Source organism: Danio rerio, chromosome 7 (genome assembly GCF_052040795.2).
Source record: "Danio rerio strain M-AB ecotype USA chromosome 7, GRCz13ab, whole genome shotgun sequence".
Taxonomy (NCBI): domain Eukaryota; kingdom Metazoa; phylum Chordata; class Actinopteri; order Cypriniformes; family Danionidae; genus Danio; species Danio rerio.
Window position 1 is genome coordinate 6,998,227 of NC_141027.1, and position 21,408 is coordinate 7,019,634.

A 21,408-nucleotide genomic window follows, 5' to 3' on the forward strand; every position below is an offset into this window, starting at 1 on the left:
GAGCGGAAGATGAAATCGTTCAACTTAATGCTCGTGCAAATTCCGTCGAGTTAAGAAATTGATGGACAAGGTTGATGACATAGAAAACAAGAGCACGCGTATGCTACGGCGCAGCTTGCGCGTTGACGCATAGCCCTACGCCGTGGTTGTCGGTGTCGCTGACGTGCACCTCTCAAAAAATGTAACAACGTGTAGCGCAAGCTCTGTGATTGGTCGGCTTGATAGCGCTGACGAGTCTGGGCGGGACAGAGAGCCGTGCAAACGGCGCGAGCCTGATGGAGCAATTGTTTACAAGTGTGGAGTCCCGTGAAGGAGCTCCGGATGGTAAGTTTTGTCTTGTGTTTACCTCGTAGTTAAAGTTGCTGCACGTCCGCCGGTTCCTGCCTCAAAGTGAGCGAGTTTGAGCCACTTGTACATTCAGGAAGCGTTCAGAAAAAAACAAAACACCAGCGAAGAAACTCGACACAGAGGAACATTTACACATCACTGCCAACTAGCGTTTCGGAAGTGTTAATGCAGACTAACAGAAACAGCGCACAGAAGTATAAATGCACATCTACATGCGCGTTGCATGCGCCGTGGGTTACGCCGGTCACTTGACGCAGAAGTATAAACCAGGCTTCAGGGTGCTTTCACACTAGCACTTTTGGTCCACACTTGGGTTCTTTGATGTCATATTACGGTACGTTTTGCTAGTGGGAACGTGTCTTCTGAACTCGGGTGTGCACCCGTTAACAGTACCCGAGTCCAATGAATGCAATTGTACCAAAGAACGGAAGTGAACTGCCAACTGTACAACAATCTATTGTTTTCATAACGTTCGTTCACGTGTGTGTGTGTCTGTGTGTGTGTGTGTGTGTGTGTGTGTGTGTGTGTGTGTGTGTGTGTGTGTGTGTGTGTGTGTGTGTGTGTGTGTGTGTGTGTGTGTGTGTGTGTTTGTGTGTGTCACGTATTGTACCTTGGTGACAAGCGGGTCTGAGCCAGGGCAAACACAGTAATAATTTCTGCTTGTCTCCTCCAGAAACAGCTTCTGCAGACACTGTGTGATGTTCTGAATGTTTATAATATTTTTGTGGCAAATGGACGCGAGTTGCTTTCTGAATCCCCAAAACTAAAAGATTCAGTAAAAGCAGATCGACCGTGATGTGCGGACATCTTTCCATTTTGGCGCTTTGCTTTCGTGACTGTCACCTAGCAACAGTCGTAAACAAAACAGCAGGTTGATGACGCAAGCGTACCGGGTTCAGAAGGAAAAAAGACAGTGTGAACACAAACCAACGAAGGTGGCAAGGGGGGCAATTGAACTTAGATACGGTCCAGGCAATTGAACCAAATGTGAAAGCACCCTTAAAATGTCTTAAAATTCAAATAGAAAAAAACTTTAGGCTGTAAAAATCTTAAATTCGCTGTAATATTCAATTGTAGGGCTTAAATAATTTCAAACGGGTCTAAATTTTCAAATGTCCAGGTAAAGCTACCCAATCAGGCCAAGAGCTGTATACAGTCACCAACAATACATCTCAATAAAACTTTTAATATTAAACTCTATTTTACAATACGGTTCCTCACAATAACATTTGTAAGTTCTCCATGTAGTTGTAGACCAAACTTGTGGACGTTTAGGTTATTATAGTTTTTAAAGCTTGTCAAAGAAAGATTTGCTTGTTCTGACACATTATTTAAGTATTATTTAAGTCAGAGGTTCTCAAACTGTGGTATGTATACCACTAGTGGTACGCGGACTGCCTTCTAGTGGTACCCAGAGTAATCCAATAGTCATTTGTACATGCAACATATAGTAAAATATTATCAAAAATGGTTCATTTATGAATATGATGACATATAGCCTTTATTTATGAGGTCCAAACAGCATTTCCAGGCTTTGATAAAAAGGATACTATAGGTTTACACTTTCCATTTAAGTACAGGAGATTATTTTTTTACTTTTTAATAACAGTAGCCGACCATTTTTAATAAACGTTTAAAAGCACATTTTAATTAAATTTAAAAACAAATAAATAATTAAATTAAATTAAATAATTAAATTTGATTTAATTAACGTTGACATTTTATTTTGTTTGTTTGTTTTTTTTTACATATAAGCACAGCAGTGTTAATGTTCAAACTATTTATAAGGTTTAAAGTGGCCGATAATAATAAATATTATTAATAATATTTAATTCAATTCAGCTTTATCTGTATAGCGCTTTTACAATGTATATTGTGTCTAAGCAGCTTCACATAATTGGTCAAAGTAACTGGAACAGTGTGGTTCAGTTTTTAGTGTTTAAGTTCAGTTCAGTTCAGTTTAGCTCAGTTCAGTGTGATTTAATCATTACTGAGAGTTCAAACACTGAAGAGCAAATTCATCAATGCGTAGCTCTACCAATCCTGAACCATACAAGCCAGTGGCGACAGCGGAGAGGGAAAAAAACTTCACCTTAAAGGAGAGTGAAGAAAAAAAACCTTGAGAGAACCAGACTCAGTTGGGCACGACCATTTTAATTTCTCCGCTGGCCAAAAGTATAAGTAATAGTAATTAATATGCCACGTTTTTAAATTGTGCAGAGATGCAGATGCTTAATTAGGCCTACTATGCTACTGTATTTCAATACTGGTCATATGGTGGTACTTGGAGGGACAATTTTTTCTGAGGTGGTACTTGAAGAAAAAAGTTTGAGATCCCCTGATTTAAGTAATTAGATTTTTTTTTTAATGGGACAAGCAAATCCTTTATGTTTAGCCCTGTATGAGTGTGAAATTTCATTCATAATGGTCTTAAAAGTCTTAAATTTGACTTGTTGAAACCCTGTAGAAAAGAAAGTGTCTGGTGTATAGGGAGAGAAAAACAGTACAGGTGGTTTGTGAAGCGCACTCAATAATAAACCTCGATATCTTCATAAACGTCCTCCAATGTCTCTCAGTCTCCCTCAGTAACTCCTCTATGTTCCTCTAGCTGCTGGAGTGGATCCGCCGCACCATCCCCTGGCTGGAGAACCGCGCGGCGGAGCAGACCATGCGCGCCATGCAGCAGAAGCTGGAGGATTTCCGGGACTACAGGCGCGTTCACAAGCCTCCGCGCGTGCAGGAGAAATGCCAGCTGGAGATCAACTTCAACACCCTGCAGACCAAGCTGCGCCTGAGCAACCGTCCCGCCTTCATGCCCTCCGAGGGGAAGATGGTGTCGGTGAGTCCAAAACAGCCTGCATGAAAACTACTAGTAATCTGAGTTTATGAACAGCACACCCAGACATTTGGCCAAAATCAAAAACTTCATGCGATTTAACTTATTAATCAGGTTTTTAACCAAACGTGTGTGTGTGCAGGACATCGCTAACGCTTGGAAAGGTCTGGAGCAGGTGGAGAAGGGTTATGAGGAATGGCTGCTCACTGAGATCCGCCGTCTGGAGAGACTCGATCATTTGGCTGAGAAGTTTAAGCAGAAATGCTCCCTGCATGAGTCCTGGACCACAGGTAACCACCCCTAGGGGCCGTTCACATATCGCATCTTCATTCATTTTCATTTGGCTTAGTACAGGGGTTTTCAAAGTGTGAGGCGCGCCTCCCCTGGGGGGCGCCAGAGCATGTTAGGGGAGGCGCGGGAAAAAAATATTATATAATAAAAATATAATTAAGTTTAATTATTATATGTATTTTTATTATATTTAAACGTTTTAATTAAACAAAGCTAAAAAAAATAATGCATCAAAAATAAGAAAACCCTTTTTACCCAGAAGGCCATAGCTGAATTCGCTTCTGTTTGGCAAGCCCGTCAATACTGGTATATGCCTGCTAATACATCGGTTTCTGAGACCCCCCGATTCAAAGCCTTCAAGTTCACGGCTTAAACCCAAAAGACGACGATATGATGATCAGTATTTGAGTTTAGGATTTACGTGGACAGGACCAGCTGATGAACCATGACCTTTATGTGTGGTTTGTCAAGATATTTTGGCTAATGACAGCATGAGACCCGCTAAATTTTGACTGTTTTGACTGGGATGGACAGTTCTTGGATCTGTTCTATTCATATTGAACCATCATCCTAGTTTTAAAAACGTTAAATTAAAATACTTGTTATTACTCTGTAAATAATTGCACTTTCATGCAAATGATGATAAAAGTGAGTTAACAGTCTGACATCTGTCTGTGTCTTTATATATATATATATATATATATATATATATATATATATATATATATATATAATTTGTGTGTGTGTGTGTGTGTGTGTGTGTGTGTGTGTGTGTGTGTGTTTGGGAGGAGGGGGGCGCCAATGGATAAGTGGTGTCAAAAGGGAGGCCCACTGTCTTAGACTTTGAAAAACCCTGGCTTAGTACCTTTATTCATCAGGGGTCGCCACATCGGAATTAACCGTCAACTATTCCAGCATATATTTTACACAGCGGATGTTCTTCCAGCTGCAACCCAGTCCTGGGAAACACCCATAGATTCTTATTTACACAAATGCACTATGGACAATTTAGCTTATCCAAGTCACCTATAGCGCATGAGTTTGGACTGTTGGGGAGACCGGAGCAGCCGGAGGAAACCCAGGCCAACACGGGGAGACCATGCAAACTCCACTGAAAAATGACAACTGACCCAGCTGAGGGTCAGTCCAGCGACCTTCTTGCTGTGAGGCGACAGCACTACCCACTGCGCCACCGCGATACCCCATATCGCCTCTTTTGCACACAAATTTGTTACTTCCAATCCGCTTGTTAAGTGGTGACGTGTTTGTGACGTATGTATACTGTTTCCGCGTCCAAGCCGCCATCCACTTGAGTGGAGAAATCATTCAGTTATGATCACTTTTTATTCATATCGCACATTAAAGTTAATTTTATATAAAGTCATAGTGTACACGACAATCTCTGGGCTTGCTGCATAACAAATAACCAAATTTTAACAATTTATAAAACAATGAATCACTTTCTGGCATTCGGATATTGGGCATGGACATATATACTGCGACCGTGACTTTCGAAAGTATTAAATCGCTTTGTAAACGTTTATTATTACCATTTCATGAGTCTCCCCATTCAGTTGAATAGAGCGCTTGGACCCGGAAGCCGCTCCGCGTGACGTCACACTTAACAAGCGGATGGAGGCACACAGCCTGTGTATGCAAATAGGGAATGACGTGCTCGTGTTTTCCAGGTGCACACAGTTGAAAACACCTTAACTTTCTTAGAATGCTGTAAACGCACATGAGTCATGTGACAAGAACTAACCAATTAGCTTCATATTTTATATGAAATATAGACGTTTCAGTAATAACGGTAGACTAATTACCTCAGACAAACACAGAGCACCCAAACACTGCAGGGCTTTTTACTTTCCTCCATAAATAAACTTGTATCAGAGCTGCAACAAGGGTTTGTCTGCCATTTGGATCGCCAGAAGTAGTGCTGCACAATATATGGTTTGAGCATCCTTATCGCAACATGTGTGTCGTCCGCAGTAGTCACATCGCAGGATTATATTACTTATTTAAGGCTCTATCAAACACCTGGCGTATAATAAATTGTTGTTTGCTAGTTTCAGCTCGGTGCAAGAGTCATTTTGACGTTTTGCGCCACGCTGTTTAAATAGCAAATGCTTTTGCGCCCATATGTGCGCCCATAGACCAGAACAAAGCCGGTCTATTGTCCAGTGCAGAGCGCATTAGTTGTGAGCCTCGCTTACACACTGCTTAATACACAGAAGATGTAGAGCAATACGCAAATATCTTTAAATGAAAAATAGTTAGAATATTAAGGACATATATAGGATATAATTAAGGATAGATATAGGATATAAATATAAAGGATTACAATATTACAAAACATATTATTTTCTAGCCTACATAAATATAAAAACTATACTTTCATGCCTTCTTCATCTCAGGGGTTTTTTCAGTTTATTCTTGACAATTTGTTTTTGTATAATGTTATTATTATTAGCAGTATTATTTATTATATCCATATTTATATTTGTTTTATTCAAAGCAAGCTTAGATTTGCCCACCTGTCAGGTTTTAGACCATATGGGGCATGGCATGTGTTTTAGGATATAACTCAGGTTTTTGACCACTCTTAGTTATTATTGTTCATTTATTCGTTTGCTGGAAATTAGAACTGAATTTAGAAATAGTTTTGAAACAAATCTTTGCGCTTAACAAGCGAAATTAATTATTTATAGGCTAATGGATGTCTGTGCGTAAAGGTTTCTCTATCCACGAGAGCGAAAGTGATAGTAGATAATGAGGAGGCTCATCTCTCATTCTCGCACTGTAGATACTCTGTTTAACTGTTTTCTTGCTAGTGAAATGTTCAGTTTTTCCACTTACAAAGTCGTCATGTAAATAGCAATTGCACCATGGTGTGACGCAGCTGACTCTTAAAGGGAATGGGAGATGAGACTCTGATTGGTTTATTCTCAAAACACACCTATAACTCATTATAAAATAAGCGGCGCAAAGCGGATTTTTCCGTCCTTATATTAGCAAAAGTGGATTCTGACACGCCCTGAATACGTTTACGCGCTGCGCTTTGCATTTTGCGCATGGATCATCAAAATAGAGCCCTTAATATTAAACGATAAAGGTATAATGAAATATTATTATTGTTATTTTATAATTGTTTCTAAAATGATGACCATGTTATTCTATGTGTAACTGTAAAATTTTTGTTCCTGAATACTGAAGACTCTGCAGAAAACCATAAAGCGCTGTTATTTCACTTTTTCACTGCTCTGTTGTATTTATATTTGCTTGTAATTTATTATAACTTATGCATAGAAAAATACCTTATCATCTAAATCTATCCAAATTAATGAACTGTTTCCAAATACAGCTAGTCAATTCATCTGGTGAAATTATATTGATATCACAATATATATGACAGTAAAAGAAAATATTGCTATGTCAGATTTTTCCAATACCATGCAGCCCTAGCCAGACCCAGTGAGAGAGAGAGCTGCGAAAACATAACTCCAAAATGTTGGATCATCATGCGGTTAATATAGACTCAATAGGTTTCATGATTAATTAAATTCACGTTAAAACTAACACAAACTTAATTTCAGAAGCTTTGTACTTTTCAAGTGTAAAACCAGCCGTCTTCAGCAGTAACTCTAAATAGCTCTAAATGCTAACTTCCGGGAACTATTGAGTAGCTCCAAGAGCCACAATTGCTGTTGAAAAAACTTTCTATTGGAGTCAATGGAGTTGAACTCTCTCTCTCTTTGGATCTGGGAAACCGTATTGAAATTGTTGAAGGAAGCGTCACACTTTGTGCACTTCATGTGTTATTAGATGCGATTTAATCAATCCATAATACATTTTTAAAATAATAATAGAATATTGTGGCGAGGGGGCGTGGCCGAGAGCCGTGGGAACGGGGTGAGGCCACCGCGTAAGTGGATACACCTGCGGTGCGCACCTGCCTCGGATCCCACGGAAGGAGCTCTGGACCATAAAAGGAGGACCGATGGCAGAGGAAGCCGAGAGAGGATCGGGCCCGGACTTATTTTACTTTTGCTTTCAGTTTGACGGCAGTCTCCGTGAGGAGCTGCCGTCCGTTTGTTTTGGTTTGTTTTGGTTAGTGGTTTAGTTGGTTTTGGTTTGGTCATTGTTATTAATAAATATTTTAAACCTGCGTCGGTTCTCCGCCTCCTTCTTCCCGGCGGCCAAAGGGCCGTAAACTTCGTTACAAATATATACAATTTTCTTATGTTTAATTTATGGATTTTTTAAAGTTTAACTAATACATTTTAAAAATTAATTAATAATACTAATAATTTTCTTAAATTTCTGTCACACTCTAAGCAATCTACGAGTTTAAATCTATAAGTGGTTTGGAGTTTGAGTCAGAAGAGTTTTACGAGTGTCTGATTTATTGGTGTGTTTGTGTGTGTTTTTCAGGAAAGGAGCACCTGCTGTCCCAGAAGGACTATGAGACGGCCTCTCTGATGGAGATCCGGGCTCTGATGAGGAAACACGAGGCGTTCGAGAGCGATCTGGCCGCTCATCAGGACCGCGTGGAGCAGATTGCAGCCATCGCTCAAGAGCTGAAGTAAACAAAAACAAACAAAAATCAACTCTCAAAATCATTTCCGGGTCACGTTTTAGCTCAAAATCATGACGTGCATGAGAAACAGAAGCATTGCTTTCTTGTTGTTTTCATGATTATTGTTCTCCACTCTAATTCTTATTACTTTAAAGTTATTTAAATAAGTCAGAAAGTAATTTGAATTTATACGAAATGATGAGAATTAGCATTGAAAGTATCTGTCTTTATCAGTAAAAGAAAGAGAATTTTGTTCAAATTAAAACAAGACATTTTAGCACAACATTTGCTGGTTTCACCTGGATGCACAATTAATCTAACGTGGTGCATTCTTGTATTTTGATGTTCGTAAACCAACAGCAGATGATTTGTCATGCTGGTCGCGACGTGCTGCTTGCAACACATCATATATTGCAATAATTACACTTCGCTTTGCCTTTGTTTTTCACTACATGTAGCCCTTTGAGCACGTTGCGGTCCACCTAATGTTTAGATTATAGCTAATTCAAGGTGCCCTAAGTTCCTGCCAGACTTTCAAGTGTAAAAATAAAAATGTGCGCACGTACACTAAACGATAAGAGGAATCGAAATTTTAATTTCATATCAAGTATCTGATTCTTAATCTATTCGATTCCAGAATTGGAATCTATTTTCGATTCCCGACCCTGTTTTACAATAATGAACCAAAAAGTGGGCTAGAAGTAAATGACTTGTAAACTAACAGTAATCATATTTATAATTGCAGAAGAAAAACTGTGTACTCCTGGTTAAATTTCATTATTCATCAATGTAAAAGTATACATTTATAAGCTAAAATAAGCTAACTTTGAATAGAAAGGGAAGTGAAATACATTGATAAAGATTTTAAGTTATTACTTAACGGTAAGATATGCTTTTTTTAATGCTGTTTTCTTTTTGATTTGGGGTGAAATGTGATCAATTCAATTTATCTTTCTCTCTGTGTAGTGAATTAGACTATCATGATGCTGCTACAGTGAACGCTCGCTGTCAGGGCATCTGTGACCAGTGGGACAATCTGGGGACCCTGACCCAGAAGAGGAGAGATTCTCTGGAGGTGCACAAACTCATTATACTTACCCTATATTAGACTCATTCCAGAATTATGGGTACATTTTCTATGAATTTACCTTGAACTGAAATAGTATACATTAAATGTATAATTTACAATAAACTGAATCCATTAATAAAAAGAATAATTCTTGATGTACAATATAGCCAAATGCTTGAATATGTTTGTGACAATAACGACAGTAAAAATAAGGTTAAAATAACGAAGTTTATAGTAACAGAGCTGACAATAACAGAGTTGACTATCAAAATTGACTGTAACAGAGTTTACGGTAATGGAGTTGAAAATACAGTAACAGAGTTTACGGTAATGGAGTTGACAGTACAGTAACAGAGTTTACGGTAATAAAGTTGACAGTAATGGAGTTGACAGTAAAGTAATGGAGTTGTGGTGACAGTAACAGAGTTGATGGTAATGAATTGACAGTAATGGAATTGACAGTAACATAATTGACAGTAAAGTAAGGGAGTTTAGAGTAACAGAGTTGAACGTAACAGAGTTGATGGTAACTGAGTTAACAGTAAATGTATGGAGTTGGGAGTAACAGAGTTGGCGGTAACGGAGTTGAGGGTAATGAAGCTGATGGTAATGGAGTTGACAGTAACGAAGTTGGCAGTAACAGTTGACGGTAGCATAGTTGACAGTAACGGAGTTGACATTAAAGTAACTGTAATAGAGTTGAATTTAATAGAGTTGACGTAATGGAGTTGATGATAATTGATTTGACGCTAACGGAATAGATGTTAATGGAGTTGACGGTAATGGAGTTGACGGTAACAAAATTGATAGTAACAAAGTTGACAGTAACATAGTTGACAGAAATGGTAACGGAGTTGACATTAAAGTAACGGTAATAGAGTTGACATAATGGAGTTGATCGTAATTGATTTGACAGAAAACGGAATTGATGTTAACGGAGTTGATGGTTACGGAGTTGACTAACAAAGTTGACAGTAACAAAGTTGACAGAAATGGTAACGGAGTTGACATTAAAATAACAGTAATAGAGTTGACGTAATGGAGTTGATCGTAATTGATTTGACAGAAAACAGAATTGATATTAACGGAGTTGATGGTTACGGAGTTGACAGTAACAAATTTGACAGTAACAAAGTTGACGGTAACAAAGTTGACAGTAATGGTAACGGAGTTGACATTAAAGTAATGGTAATGTAGTTGATTGTAATAGAGTTGACGTAATGGAGTTGATGGTAATTGATTTGACGGTAACAGAATTTATGTTAATGGAGTTGACGGTAACGGAGTTGACGGTAACGGAGTTGACGGTAACGGAGTTGACAGTAACATAGTTGACAGTAACACAGTTGACAGTAATGGTAACGAAGTTGACATTAAAGTAACGGTAATAGAGTTGACTGTAATAAAGTTGACTGTAATAGAGTTGACCTAATGGAGTTGATCATAATTGATTTGACAGTAACGGAATTGATGTTAACGGAGTTGATGGTTACGGAGTTGACAGTAACAAAGTTGACAGTAATGGTAACGGAGTTGACTTTAAAGTAACGGTAATGGAGTTGATTGTAATGGAGTTGATGGTAATTGATTTGATGGTAAAGAAATTGATATTAATGGAGTTGACGGTAACGAAGTTGACAGTAACAGAGTTGAGAGTAATGGTAACAGAGTTAACGGTGACGGAACTGATGGTAACAGAGTTGACAGTAACGGAGCTGACAGAGTTGACCAAAAGCAAGTTGATGGTAATGGTGGAGTTAACTGTAATGGAGTTGACCATAACTGAGTTGATGATAATGGTGGAGTTAACTGTAACGGACTTGACCATACTTGAATTGATGGTAATGGTGGAGTGAACTGTAACGGAATTGACGGTAACGTAGTTGACCATAACCCAGTTGATGGTAATAGTGGAGATGACTGTAATGGAGTTATTGGTTCCCAAGTTGATGGTAATGGTGGAGTTGACTGTAAGTTGGAGTTGGAGTTGGCAGTAACTGAGTTGACAACCATAACCGAGTTGATGGTAACGGCGGAGTTGATGGTAACCGAGTTGACTATAACAGAGATGACCATAACCGGGTTGGTGGTAATGGTGGAGTTGACTGTAACAGAGTTGACAGTAACAGAATTGACAACAACAGAGTTGACCATAACGGAGTTGACCATAACCGGGTTGGTGGTAATGGGGGAGTTGACTGTAACAGAGTTTACGGTAACAGAATTGACAACAAAAGAGTTAACCATAACGGAGTTGACCATAACCGAGTTGATGGTAGCGGTGGAGTTGACAGTAACGGAGTTGACAATAACAGTTTTTTGTGTCATAGCTCAAGATGCTAACCTCAAACTCAAATACATTTTATCTTATTTTCATCATATTATAGTTTTTAAAGAGTGAATTAGAAATTCAATGAAATATCAGAGTTGACACATAATAAAACTACTATTAGTATACTGAACATTTTGGACTAATGAATGAGAAAAGAATAAACGACGCCTCAATGCCTTCCAGAGTTTCCCACCAGCGAAGATTGTCATGCCTTTTTATAAGCAATGTAACAAAGTTGACAACATAGCGACAGACAACATTTTCTTTTTTAATACTGAAATGATGAATAATAGAGCAAGAAACGTGTCATGCAATTTAGTAGATTAAACAAAGAAAATGAAGATGAAAGTTAAACTTAATTATTAAATAATTGAAGCTGAATGTATGATGGCAGGCAGACACCATGAAAGGGGAAATTTTGGAGTCTTTGAGGTAATATTTCTAGACAAAATATCCCTAAATACACAAACAAACATGATTTTAAGAGATAACTTGATATAATTGGTGTTATTATACAAACCTGTAAAAATGTACCGGCAATTCCAGCATCACCCAAATGTATATCTAGGATTCCAGTCATCCTCAATGCAGAAACTTTACAAGGAAAGCTTTTAAAAATGTTTTTGTGTATGGCTAAAGCTGATTCTGTCCTTATGCCCACCCCCAGCGTGTAGAAAAGCTTTGGGAGACGATTGATCAGCTGTACCTGGAGTTCGCCAAGAGAGCAGCTCCCTTCAACAACTGGATGGACGGAGCCATTGAGGATCTGCAGGACATGTTCATCGTGCACAGCATCGAGGAAATCCAGGTCAGCAGCTTGTGAAAAGCACATAATTCAACAAATATGACTAGCAATTATGAGTTGTCTCTACGTGTTGTGTTCCATATGTAAAAATATACATACTACCTGAGTAAGTCTTGTCGTGAATCCCAGTTGCAAGAGCAACAGATAATAAGTCGACTTCTAGTTTGTCATTTGGAAAAGTGGCAGAAGGTCAATTTTTCTGATGAATCACAGTTGAACTGAATCTCAATCATCACAAATACTGCACAAGACCTACTGGAACCCGCATGGAGCCAAGATTCTAACAGAAATCAGTCAAGTTTGGTGAAGGAGAAATCATGGTTTGGGGTTACATTCAGTATGGGGGCGTGCGAGAGATCTGCAGAGTGGATGGCAACATCAACAGCCTGAGGTATCAAGACATCTGTGCTGCCCATTACATTACAAACCACAGGATAGCGCTCCTCATACTTCAGCCTCATCATCAAAGCTCCTGAAAGCAAAGAAGGTCAAGCTGCTCCAGGATTGGCCAGCCCTGTTACCAGACATGAACATTATTGAGCATGTCTGGGGTAAGATGAAGAAAGAGGCATTGAAGATGAATCCAAAGACTCTTGATGAACTCTGGGAGTCCTGCTGTCTTTGCCATTCCAGATGACTTTATTAATCAGTGATTTGAGTCATTGCAGAGATGTATTTATGCAGTCCTCCAAGCTCATGATGGAGTCAGACACAATATTCATTCTGTTTATACCGGACATTATTTCTGTTCAGTGACAAAGCAAAGTCAGACCTTACTGTCTTAATTAAACCATTAATAATCAAGGCATGATCATATTTTATTGTGGTAAAATAAGCGTCATCTAGAGGCCTTTGCCTTCTATATAAGCCACGTCTGATACCAAATGATCAACTAGAAGTCAAGTTATTATTTGTTGTTCCTAAAACTTGGAAGACTGTTGTCAGGTAGTGTGTATATAGACAGTACACACAGATATATTATTTAATTACAGACTTTTTTGTATGTGATTAGTCAAGAATAATCATAAACAGCACCAGCAAAAAGCTTCCATAGTATGTTGAGATGCAAGTTTAAATTAAAGCGAGAATAAAATGTCACGTCCATAATATGATGCAGTTTTGACTACAACACAGCATTCACCCTGAAAAAGAAAACGGCTTCATGTTTGTCCTCTGGCAATATTCACTCTACTTCAGTGGTTTCAAAGATGGAGCATGCTTGTGTATTTGAGTTAAAAGTTTTGTGAAATCTTCTTTTAAATGTCGTGCGCTAGTGATAGCAGCAGATAATCATTTCTGCGCCCACATTAATCTTTGCATTGCAGGTGCGAGTTGAACTTTGTTGCTGCGTCTATTTTTGTCACTGATGCAGAAAACACTGTAATGCACCGCAAACCTATTCATCAGCACAATCATGTGCAGCACAGGCTTTTATGAAGGACACCTCGGCCATTACTGCATAAAAGACCTTCATTTTCCACACGCAGCGGCAGAAACGGCACACTCTCTTCTGAATAATCATTTTATAATTTATAAAGGCAATAGTGAATGACCCAGAAAAATACGCTGTTTTCTGTGCTCATGCCGCAGAAACTGCTATGCTGTGCAGAGTCAGCGTTTACGTTTTTTAGAGAATCAACTATGATTAAGAAGTTTACTGATAATTGAAATGAGAATAAATGTTTTAAATATACATTCACTGGAAAAACAAGACGAAAATTAGCTGCACATTTTCATTTTAAAGGGCCATGACACCCCCCTCTTTCGGTTAAAGTCTACTTCAGAATTTTTTCAAAAGATGCATGATTAATGGGCGTGGAGCTCCGCGAGCATCGGGCAGGAGTGGGCGTGGCCAGCAGGGGAGAAGGGGAGCGAATAACTGTTGTTGTCAGCTAGCTTACAAAATGAGACACAAAGAGGAGACGCATGAGTTTATAGTTTACAAAGTTAAAATGCAAAGAAATGAACAGTGATTTAATGCCCTGCTACATTTGTTATTTGTAATTTCATATACAGACAACAACAATTTATATCATTATAAAGATAAGTGTGTTCATGTAAACACTATAAATGAGGATTCTCCCTCAATCCCCGTATCCAGCAGACTCAGTGCAGCAGGTCTCCTGACCCGTCTATTTTAACCATTAGCCCTGCTGGTAATATAGAGGATTTAGGCAAACACAGCAGCACAATGATGTGTCTGAATGTGAACGAACTCCTGACAAAAGACAGCGTCCGCCATTCTCTAATTCTCGGGCTGCTCTCCCGACAAATATGCTTGCAGCACACACACAGCTTTGCTGTATGATCGACTCTGACAAGATCGCGGGGGAAAACATGCAACAAACCCCGTGGATGATGGAAACAAACACATATGAGCCTTCATGAACGGCTAAATACTGTGCAGTGGTTTCCGTGTCTCTCAGCTTGACACTGGCAGGTCTGTCAGGTCTGATGAATAATTAAGCAGCCGGCTCTTCTCATAGGATAAGAAAACTCCGCTATGAATAATAATGAGAAACCGACGCGTCATCATTGCACTTGCAGTTCTGCGCTACGTCGCCGATTTTGATCCCGCCCCAAAAATCATTTTAAACCCGGAAGCTGAAATTAGCTGACAAAAGCTCAAAATTATCCAGTTTTCCCCACAATTAAAGCTGACAGCTGCTAACATTGTCTTAACTGATGCTCAACACACACACATCTGTTAATCCAAAAAAAAAAGTTCTCCGGGGTGTCCTGAACCTTTAAACCAGAAAGAAATGCTGAAGATGTCATTTTGCTTGTCATGTGAATAGATCTTATAGATTTAAAGTCCATGTGAAATATAAACCCTTTTTTTTTTTAGATGTTACTATCACTATGTTAGTCTAAAAGGTGCTGTATGTAAGTTTTTGACTCCTCTAAAGCAGTGGTTCTCAAATTTGTTTTTATCAAGTACCACCTCAGATTAAAAAAAAAAAGTCTCTCCAAGTACCTCCATAATAACGAGGCAGATTAATTAATGGAGTTTGTGTCAACCGCACACAGAGACTAACTTTAAAGGGCACCTATGGTGAAAAATCTACTTTTCAAGCTGTTTGGACATACATGTGTGTAAGTATAGTGTATATACTGTCATATTGGGGTGATATAAACACACCCAGTCCTTTTTTTTATTTAACAACATAAAAACGATGGACCAATTGGAGCAGCTTTCAGATCGACCGCAACTTTACGTAGGAGTGCGGTCCCCCGCCCACCAATAATGATTGACAGCTGCGAGCATTTTTGTTTAAAAAAAGGGGGAGGGGCTACTCTATGGTTGTGTTTTTTTTTTTGTTAATTGTTTGAATCTCCCTTTGTCCATCAGAGTCTGATCACAGCTCACGACCAGTTTAAAGCCACTCTTCCCGAGGCCGATAAGGAGCGAATGGCCGTGATGGGCATCCAGAACGAGATCGTGAAGATCGCTCAAACCTACGGCATCAAGCTGGTCGGAGTCAATCCATACTCAGTGCTCAGCCCACAGGACATCACCAACAAATGGGAGGCTGTGAGTACAGAGTAAACACACACACACACACAGACTGTACAAATCTTGAACTGAACTGTGCTAAATAATAACAGTGTTGTATTCAACAGAGCTGTTTTTAGCCAAATCAGTAACTTTTAGTGATTGCACCAATTGGGAAATTTTTCGCAATACCAATAACTGATATATTTAGAACCCGATATCCAAATATATACAGTCAGAATTATTAGCCTTCCTGAATATCGTTTCCCCCAATTTCTGTGTTACAGAAAGATTTTTTTTTTCCTTTCATCACATTTCTAAGCATAATAGTTTTAATAACTCATTTCTAATAACTGATTTCTTTTATCTTTGCCATGATGACAGCACATAACATTATATGTTAGATATTCTTCAAGATACTAGTATTCAGCTTAAAGTGACAGTTAAAGGCTTAACTCGGTTAATTAGGCAAGTCACTGTATAACAGCGGTTAAATAACAGGGCTAATAATATTTGTAATGTGAGACAAAACATGATTATAACCCAAAATAAACTCATGGCTTCACATGGCAAAGCAAAAACCGAACAAACTCACCACCAGAGATTACATAAACAATGCTAGACAAAGAACAAGGAAACATGACGGTAAATATATATATCAAACACTAAAGATCACATGACATGAAACAACCAAAGAGAAACCAGAGAGTTGCAAAGATGAAGAACAAGACACTAGACTGAGGCTGTTTCTCAATATGCGTTTTTCAGCGATCTTCCGTTCTTGTGTTCTCATGTAATGTCAGAGAACGAAGCACACGTGAAGGTTCCCGTATGTGTTCTTGATATTGATGATGCATGGATGCAGACTTGAGCACTGAACTCGCTCTAGAAGTCCCAGAAGTCATTGCGACTGGAGGTGGGAAGCGCAGCATTTTATATAGGTTTATTATTAAAGTTCAGAGAAATGACTTATTTACCTCAAGAGTTTCCCTAAATGAAAAAGTGAATATAAACATTACTATGAAAATCTTTAGAAAGACAAACACATTAAGGGTGTTTATTTGATGAAATTCGTATTAAAATCAGTTTTATTGAAATTGTGCAGCGTAAATTTGTGAAGTCTTTATGCAGAATCAGAATCAGAAAGAGCTTTATTGCCAGGTATGTTTGCACATACAAGGAATTTGTTTTTGTGACGGAGCTTCTACAGTGCAACAGAATTACAGAGACAGGACAATAAACAGATAATAAATATATAAAAAAGCAGTAAGAAGTGAATGTAAAATATACAAATAGACAAGTGTATGTAGAGCTGTATTACTATATACAATGTTATATGTGCAGCTGTTATGGCCAAATTGGCATGTAAAGTGTGTTGTTAAATAAGTGTATATGTGTATAAAAGTGTATGGCAAGTAGTGATGTTTGTTCCACAAATATAATTATCAAGTGTTCATGAGATGGATTGCCTGAGGGAAGAAACAGAGTATATATTGTGAAATGGGGGGATCAATAAATCGTTGTATGAATGCTGTAAAGTTTAAATAATTTTACATTAAAAATGCGTGAAGGTCGTGTGACCATCAAGAAGAACGCAGTATCTTATTTCTCACAGGACGCGTTCTCTGCCCTCGTGGTCTCCCGAGTTCATTCTTCCGTGGTGACCTGGCAAGACCGGTCTCCACAAGTCCGTTCTCTGCGTTATTGGAATTGAGAAACAGCCTAAATCAACCAATGAAAACATGACACACATACACAGGAAACAGAGCAGGAAACAGGAGGACAAGACTAAATTACAAAATAAAAGACAAGACACCATGACACACCTTACTATATTAACCTTTAAAAAAACTAAAAACTGCTTTGATTCTAGTCAAAATGAAGACTTTCTCCAGAAGAAAAAATATTAGAGGTAATACTGTGGAAAATTCCTGAATCTGATAAACGTAATTTAGGAAATATTTGAAAAATAAAGAAAAAAAAAAATCACAGGAGGGCGAATAACTCTGACTTACACTGTATGCCAGTAAATTAAATTCTCTATATGAATCATAACAAATGGGGACATTTCTTATTTAAAAAAAAAAAATAATAATAATTTTCATTACAAATATGGAAGAAATGTTTTTGGACCTATATATATATATATATATATATATATATATATATATATATATATATATATAGTCAACATGTCAAATACATTTCAAAATGACATTTAAATGGACAGAAATTTAAGCTGAGCTGTGACTCTGGTCTGTCGACCCCTGCAGGTCAAGCAGCTGGTTCCCCTCAGAGACCAGATGCTGCAGGAGGAGGTTGCCAGGCAACAGGCCAACGAGAGGCTGAGACGCTCGTTTGCGGCTCAGGCAAACATCATCGGACCCTGGATTCAGACCAAGATGGAGGTGAGATGTTCTCAAGAGTCTACAAGACTGAAGGAAATCATAGGAGCTTCAGTGCTAGGAAATAAAATAGCAAAAATCTGCTACATTCTACCGATGTCTGATTGTTACTATTTTATGAGAACAATGAGATGAAAACATTACAATATTTTTTGTTTCAACACAAGTGTTGAAGCAAATAATACCAAATGTTTTGAGAAAAGGTCATTATGGGATGCAAATATCAAAAGCATGTCCCTGCAAACTCTTTGACGGACTGATAAATAGTATTTTTTTCTTACCCTTAGTTGAATTTTAGTGTCATTTTAGCCCTTATTTAAACGCAGCGCTCGGGAATGGTTTAAAACAGTTGTCATGTCAACTTGCTGCAGTAAACAAAGCCAAGTCTGTAATGCTTGCCCCGCCTTCACGCTCTTCTTATTGGCCCACCACTGCTCTTGCACTGAACGCGAATGATTGGTTAATATCAGCTGTCAATCACTCAGTCAGTGCCCTCTTGCTTGGGATGACGGAGAGAGCTGCTACCGCGAAAAACTGTAAAGCGCTGAAGATGAGAATGAAGATAACACTGACAGATTTAGTTTTAGAAACCATGACATCTAAAGTTACAAATAATGACATTTTACTAGTGATCATGTGCTGAATGTTAATCCACCACCTACACTTTTCCAAGAGTGTTTAAAAGACTTCTGGCTTCAAGTCCGCTATGAAAAGTCTGTGGGATGGAATATTCAGGTAACTGTTTGCCACATCTAGCGCGAGAGGTTCAGTTTAATCCTTCATATAATCGCCAGATGCTGTCCGCCGTGCAAGTGGCAGCTATATGTCAAATTTAACACCATGTACAATATCGCAAACAGGCTTGCACTGAGTGAACTAACATCACTACTCATAAAAAAACAGATATTGCTATTAACATGACGTCTGCATATAATAAGGTACAGTGTATGTCAAAAGCATCAGTGCAATATCAGGCAGCACCCGTGAGAACAGCACAGTTATATCATTAACAGATTCATGTCAAGCAGTGTGTGCAGGGCCGGTGAGCGGTCCATGTATCTTTTGGTCACTCAGTTACGTTATAAAAATCTATTTTCTTGTGATAACGGGATTTCGTTGAGACATATTTTCCTCACGCTTGCATATATATATATATATATATATATATATATATATATATATATATATATATATATATATACATACATACACATATATATATATATATATATATATATATATATATATATATATATTTTTTTTTTTTTTCCTTGTTAGTTTGATTACTGTTGATTTCAAATGCAATAAGTATGTTTGTATAAAACTTGTAGTAACGGTGCTTTTAAGTACGACTAAATTTTGGCTGATGTGCCTAAATTTTTTAAGTTAGGAGCACCGGTGCTGCCATGCAAAAAGGTTAATTTCGAGCCCTGCAATATCATGTATTTTAGTACATTAAGTTAATTTAATATGACAGATGTTTTGTTTCCAGCTAGCTAAATAAATATAAATTTAGCTGTATAACTTTAAGTTTAATGAAAGTTCTTTATATTATGAGCAGTTTATAGTTTGGTTATAATATGATGCTGTTTTTAGTGTTGCTGTTCCTTAAGTGTCCACATGAACTCAAGAGTTGCTGAGACTTTCATTTTAGGATGTTGATGTACTTCCAGGGCTTAATTTGTGCCGGAACATGATGGATCTGGATCCACCACCTCAGAAATCTGATCTGGCACCTAATTTTACCGATCCCCCTCCTCACTCGCCCGCTGTTCACTTTCACTTTGTTCCGTGACTCCCCAAGCCTCTTTACTTTTGTTCACGACAACCAACCCCCGCCCCTGCTCTTAACTTGCATCTGCGACGTCCCTACGCTATCCAACACCCCGCTATGACCTACACCCCCCAACCCCCACTCTCCACTTTCGTGCACGACACCTCTACATCCTCAGGTAGCATGCTGGATCTGTTACTCTGATCTGTTCCGGCACCCCTCTACTCAAATGAATATTGAGTAGGAGGCGGGGCTTTATTTTGTGCATCGTTGCCTCATAACAAACTAATAATAAGAGGGGTGGGGCTAAAATATTGATATAGAGTTGCTATGGAAACCCTCAGGTTGATGTAAACAGAAAGACCACCACTCCAAACGAGGAAGCAAATGGTCAGACTTTGATTGAAGATTACTAAAACAAACAGATTAATTAATCATAAGTGCAAACAAAATAAATAAATTAAATATTTTAAATAAATATAAATATGTTTTAATGATACTTTAACTTACCAAAATAAGTTTAAAAATTACTTAATTTATTTTATGTATACAAGATCCAGCTTAATTTTTTTACATTTAATTATATTTTTATATATTGATAATAATTATATTATATTTATATTTAATGTTTTATATAATGTGAGTTGAATTGACGTGAACAGGGTTATTTTTTCAAGCTTAATTTGCTAACTTGAGCTGCATATTTTGCAAACTGTCTTTGTGCTGTATTAGGAGATCGGTCATGTGTCGGTGGACATCGCCGGCTCTCTGGAGGAACAGATGAACAACCTGAAGCAGTACGAGCAGAACATCATCAACTATAAATCCAACATCGACAAGCTGGAGGGAGACCACCAGCTCATTCAGGAGGCGCTCATCTTCGACAACAAACACACCAACTACACCATGGAGGTACACACACGCACACACACACACACACACACACACACACACACACACATAAAGAGTGACACACACAGACCTACGCACACAAACAAAAATACAGATGTTTGTTATTGTGAATTGTGGGGACATTCTATAGGTTTTAATTGTTTTATACTGTACTGTATTTTCTATAACCCTACCCCTTAAAGGGAAATGTGCAGTTTTATTTTCTGAAAACAGAGCTTCTGGAGAAATTGGGACATCAGCAATTTCTTAATTCAACATCACCTTATAATACCTGTGTCACACTCTATGTCATTATACACATTTGTGTCCTGATACATGTGTCATAAACACACACACACACACACACACACACACACATACACACATACATTTTTTTGGTTTGTTTTGTGTTTTTGTTTTGTTTTTAGTTTTGCTTTTGTTTTTAGTTTTTTTTGTGGGTTTTTTTGGTTTGGTTTTTGTTTAGTGTTTTGTTTTGTTTTTAGTTTTGCTTTTTTATGTTTTTTGTGTTGTTTTTGTTTTGTTTAGTGTTTTTGTTTTTTTTTGTTTAGGTTTTAGTTTTTT

General features: G+C 38.0%; 1 protein-coding gene across 6 annotated transcripts in view; it reads left to right on the forward strand.

The window, feature by feature from the left end:
• The window catches only part of actn3b (actinin alpha 3b), a 701,279-nt gene that overhangs the window by 51,343 nt on the left and 628,528 nt on the right, over positions 1–21,408 (forward strand). For 3 of the 6 annotated variants that reach the window (XR_015494578.1, XR_015494577.1, NM_205544.3), the window contains 8 exon segments: positions 2,957–3,187; positions 3,327–3,474; positions 7,910–8,060; positions 9,021–9,129; positions 12,123–12,263; positions 15,613–15,795; positions 18,030–18,164; positions 20,668–20,847. Coding sequence is in view for 1 of the 6 variants with exons in the window: in NM_205544.3 (NP_991107.2) it covers positions 2,957–3,187; positions 3,327–3,474; positions 7,910–8,060; positions 9,021–9,129; positions 12,123–12,263; positions 15,613–15,795; positions 18,030–18,164; positions 20,668–20,847 (1,278 nt within the window). In the remaining 5 variants the exon portion in view is untranslated. 6 annotated transcript variants of the gene reach the window in all.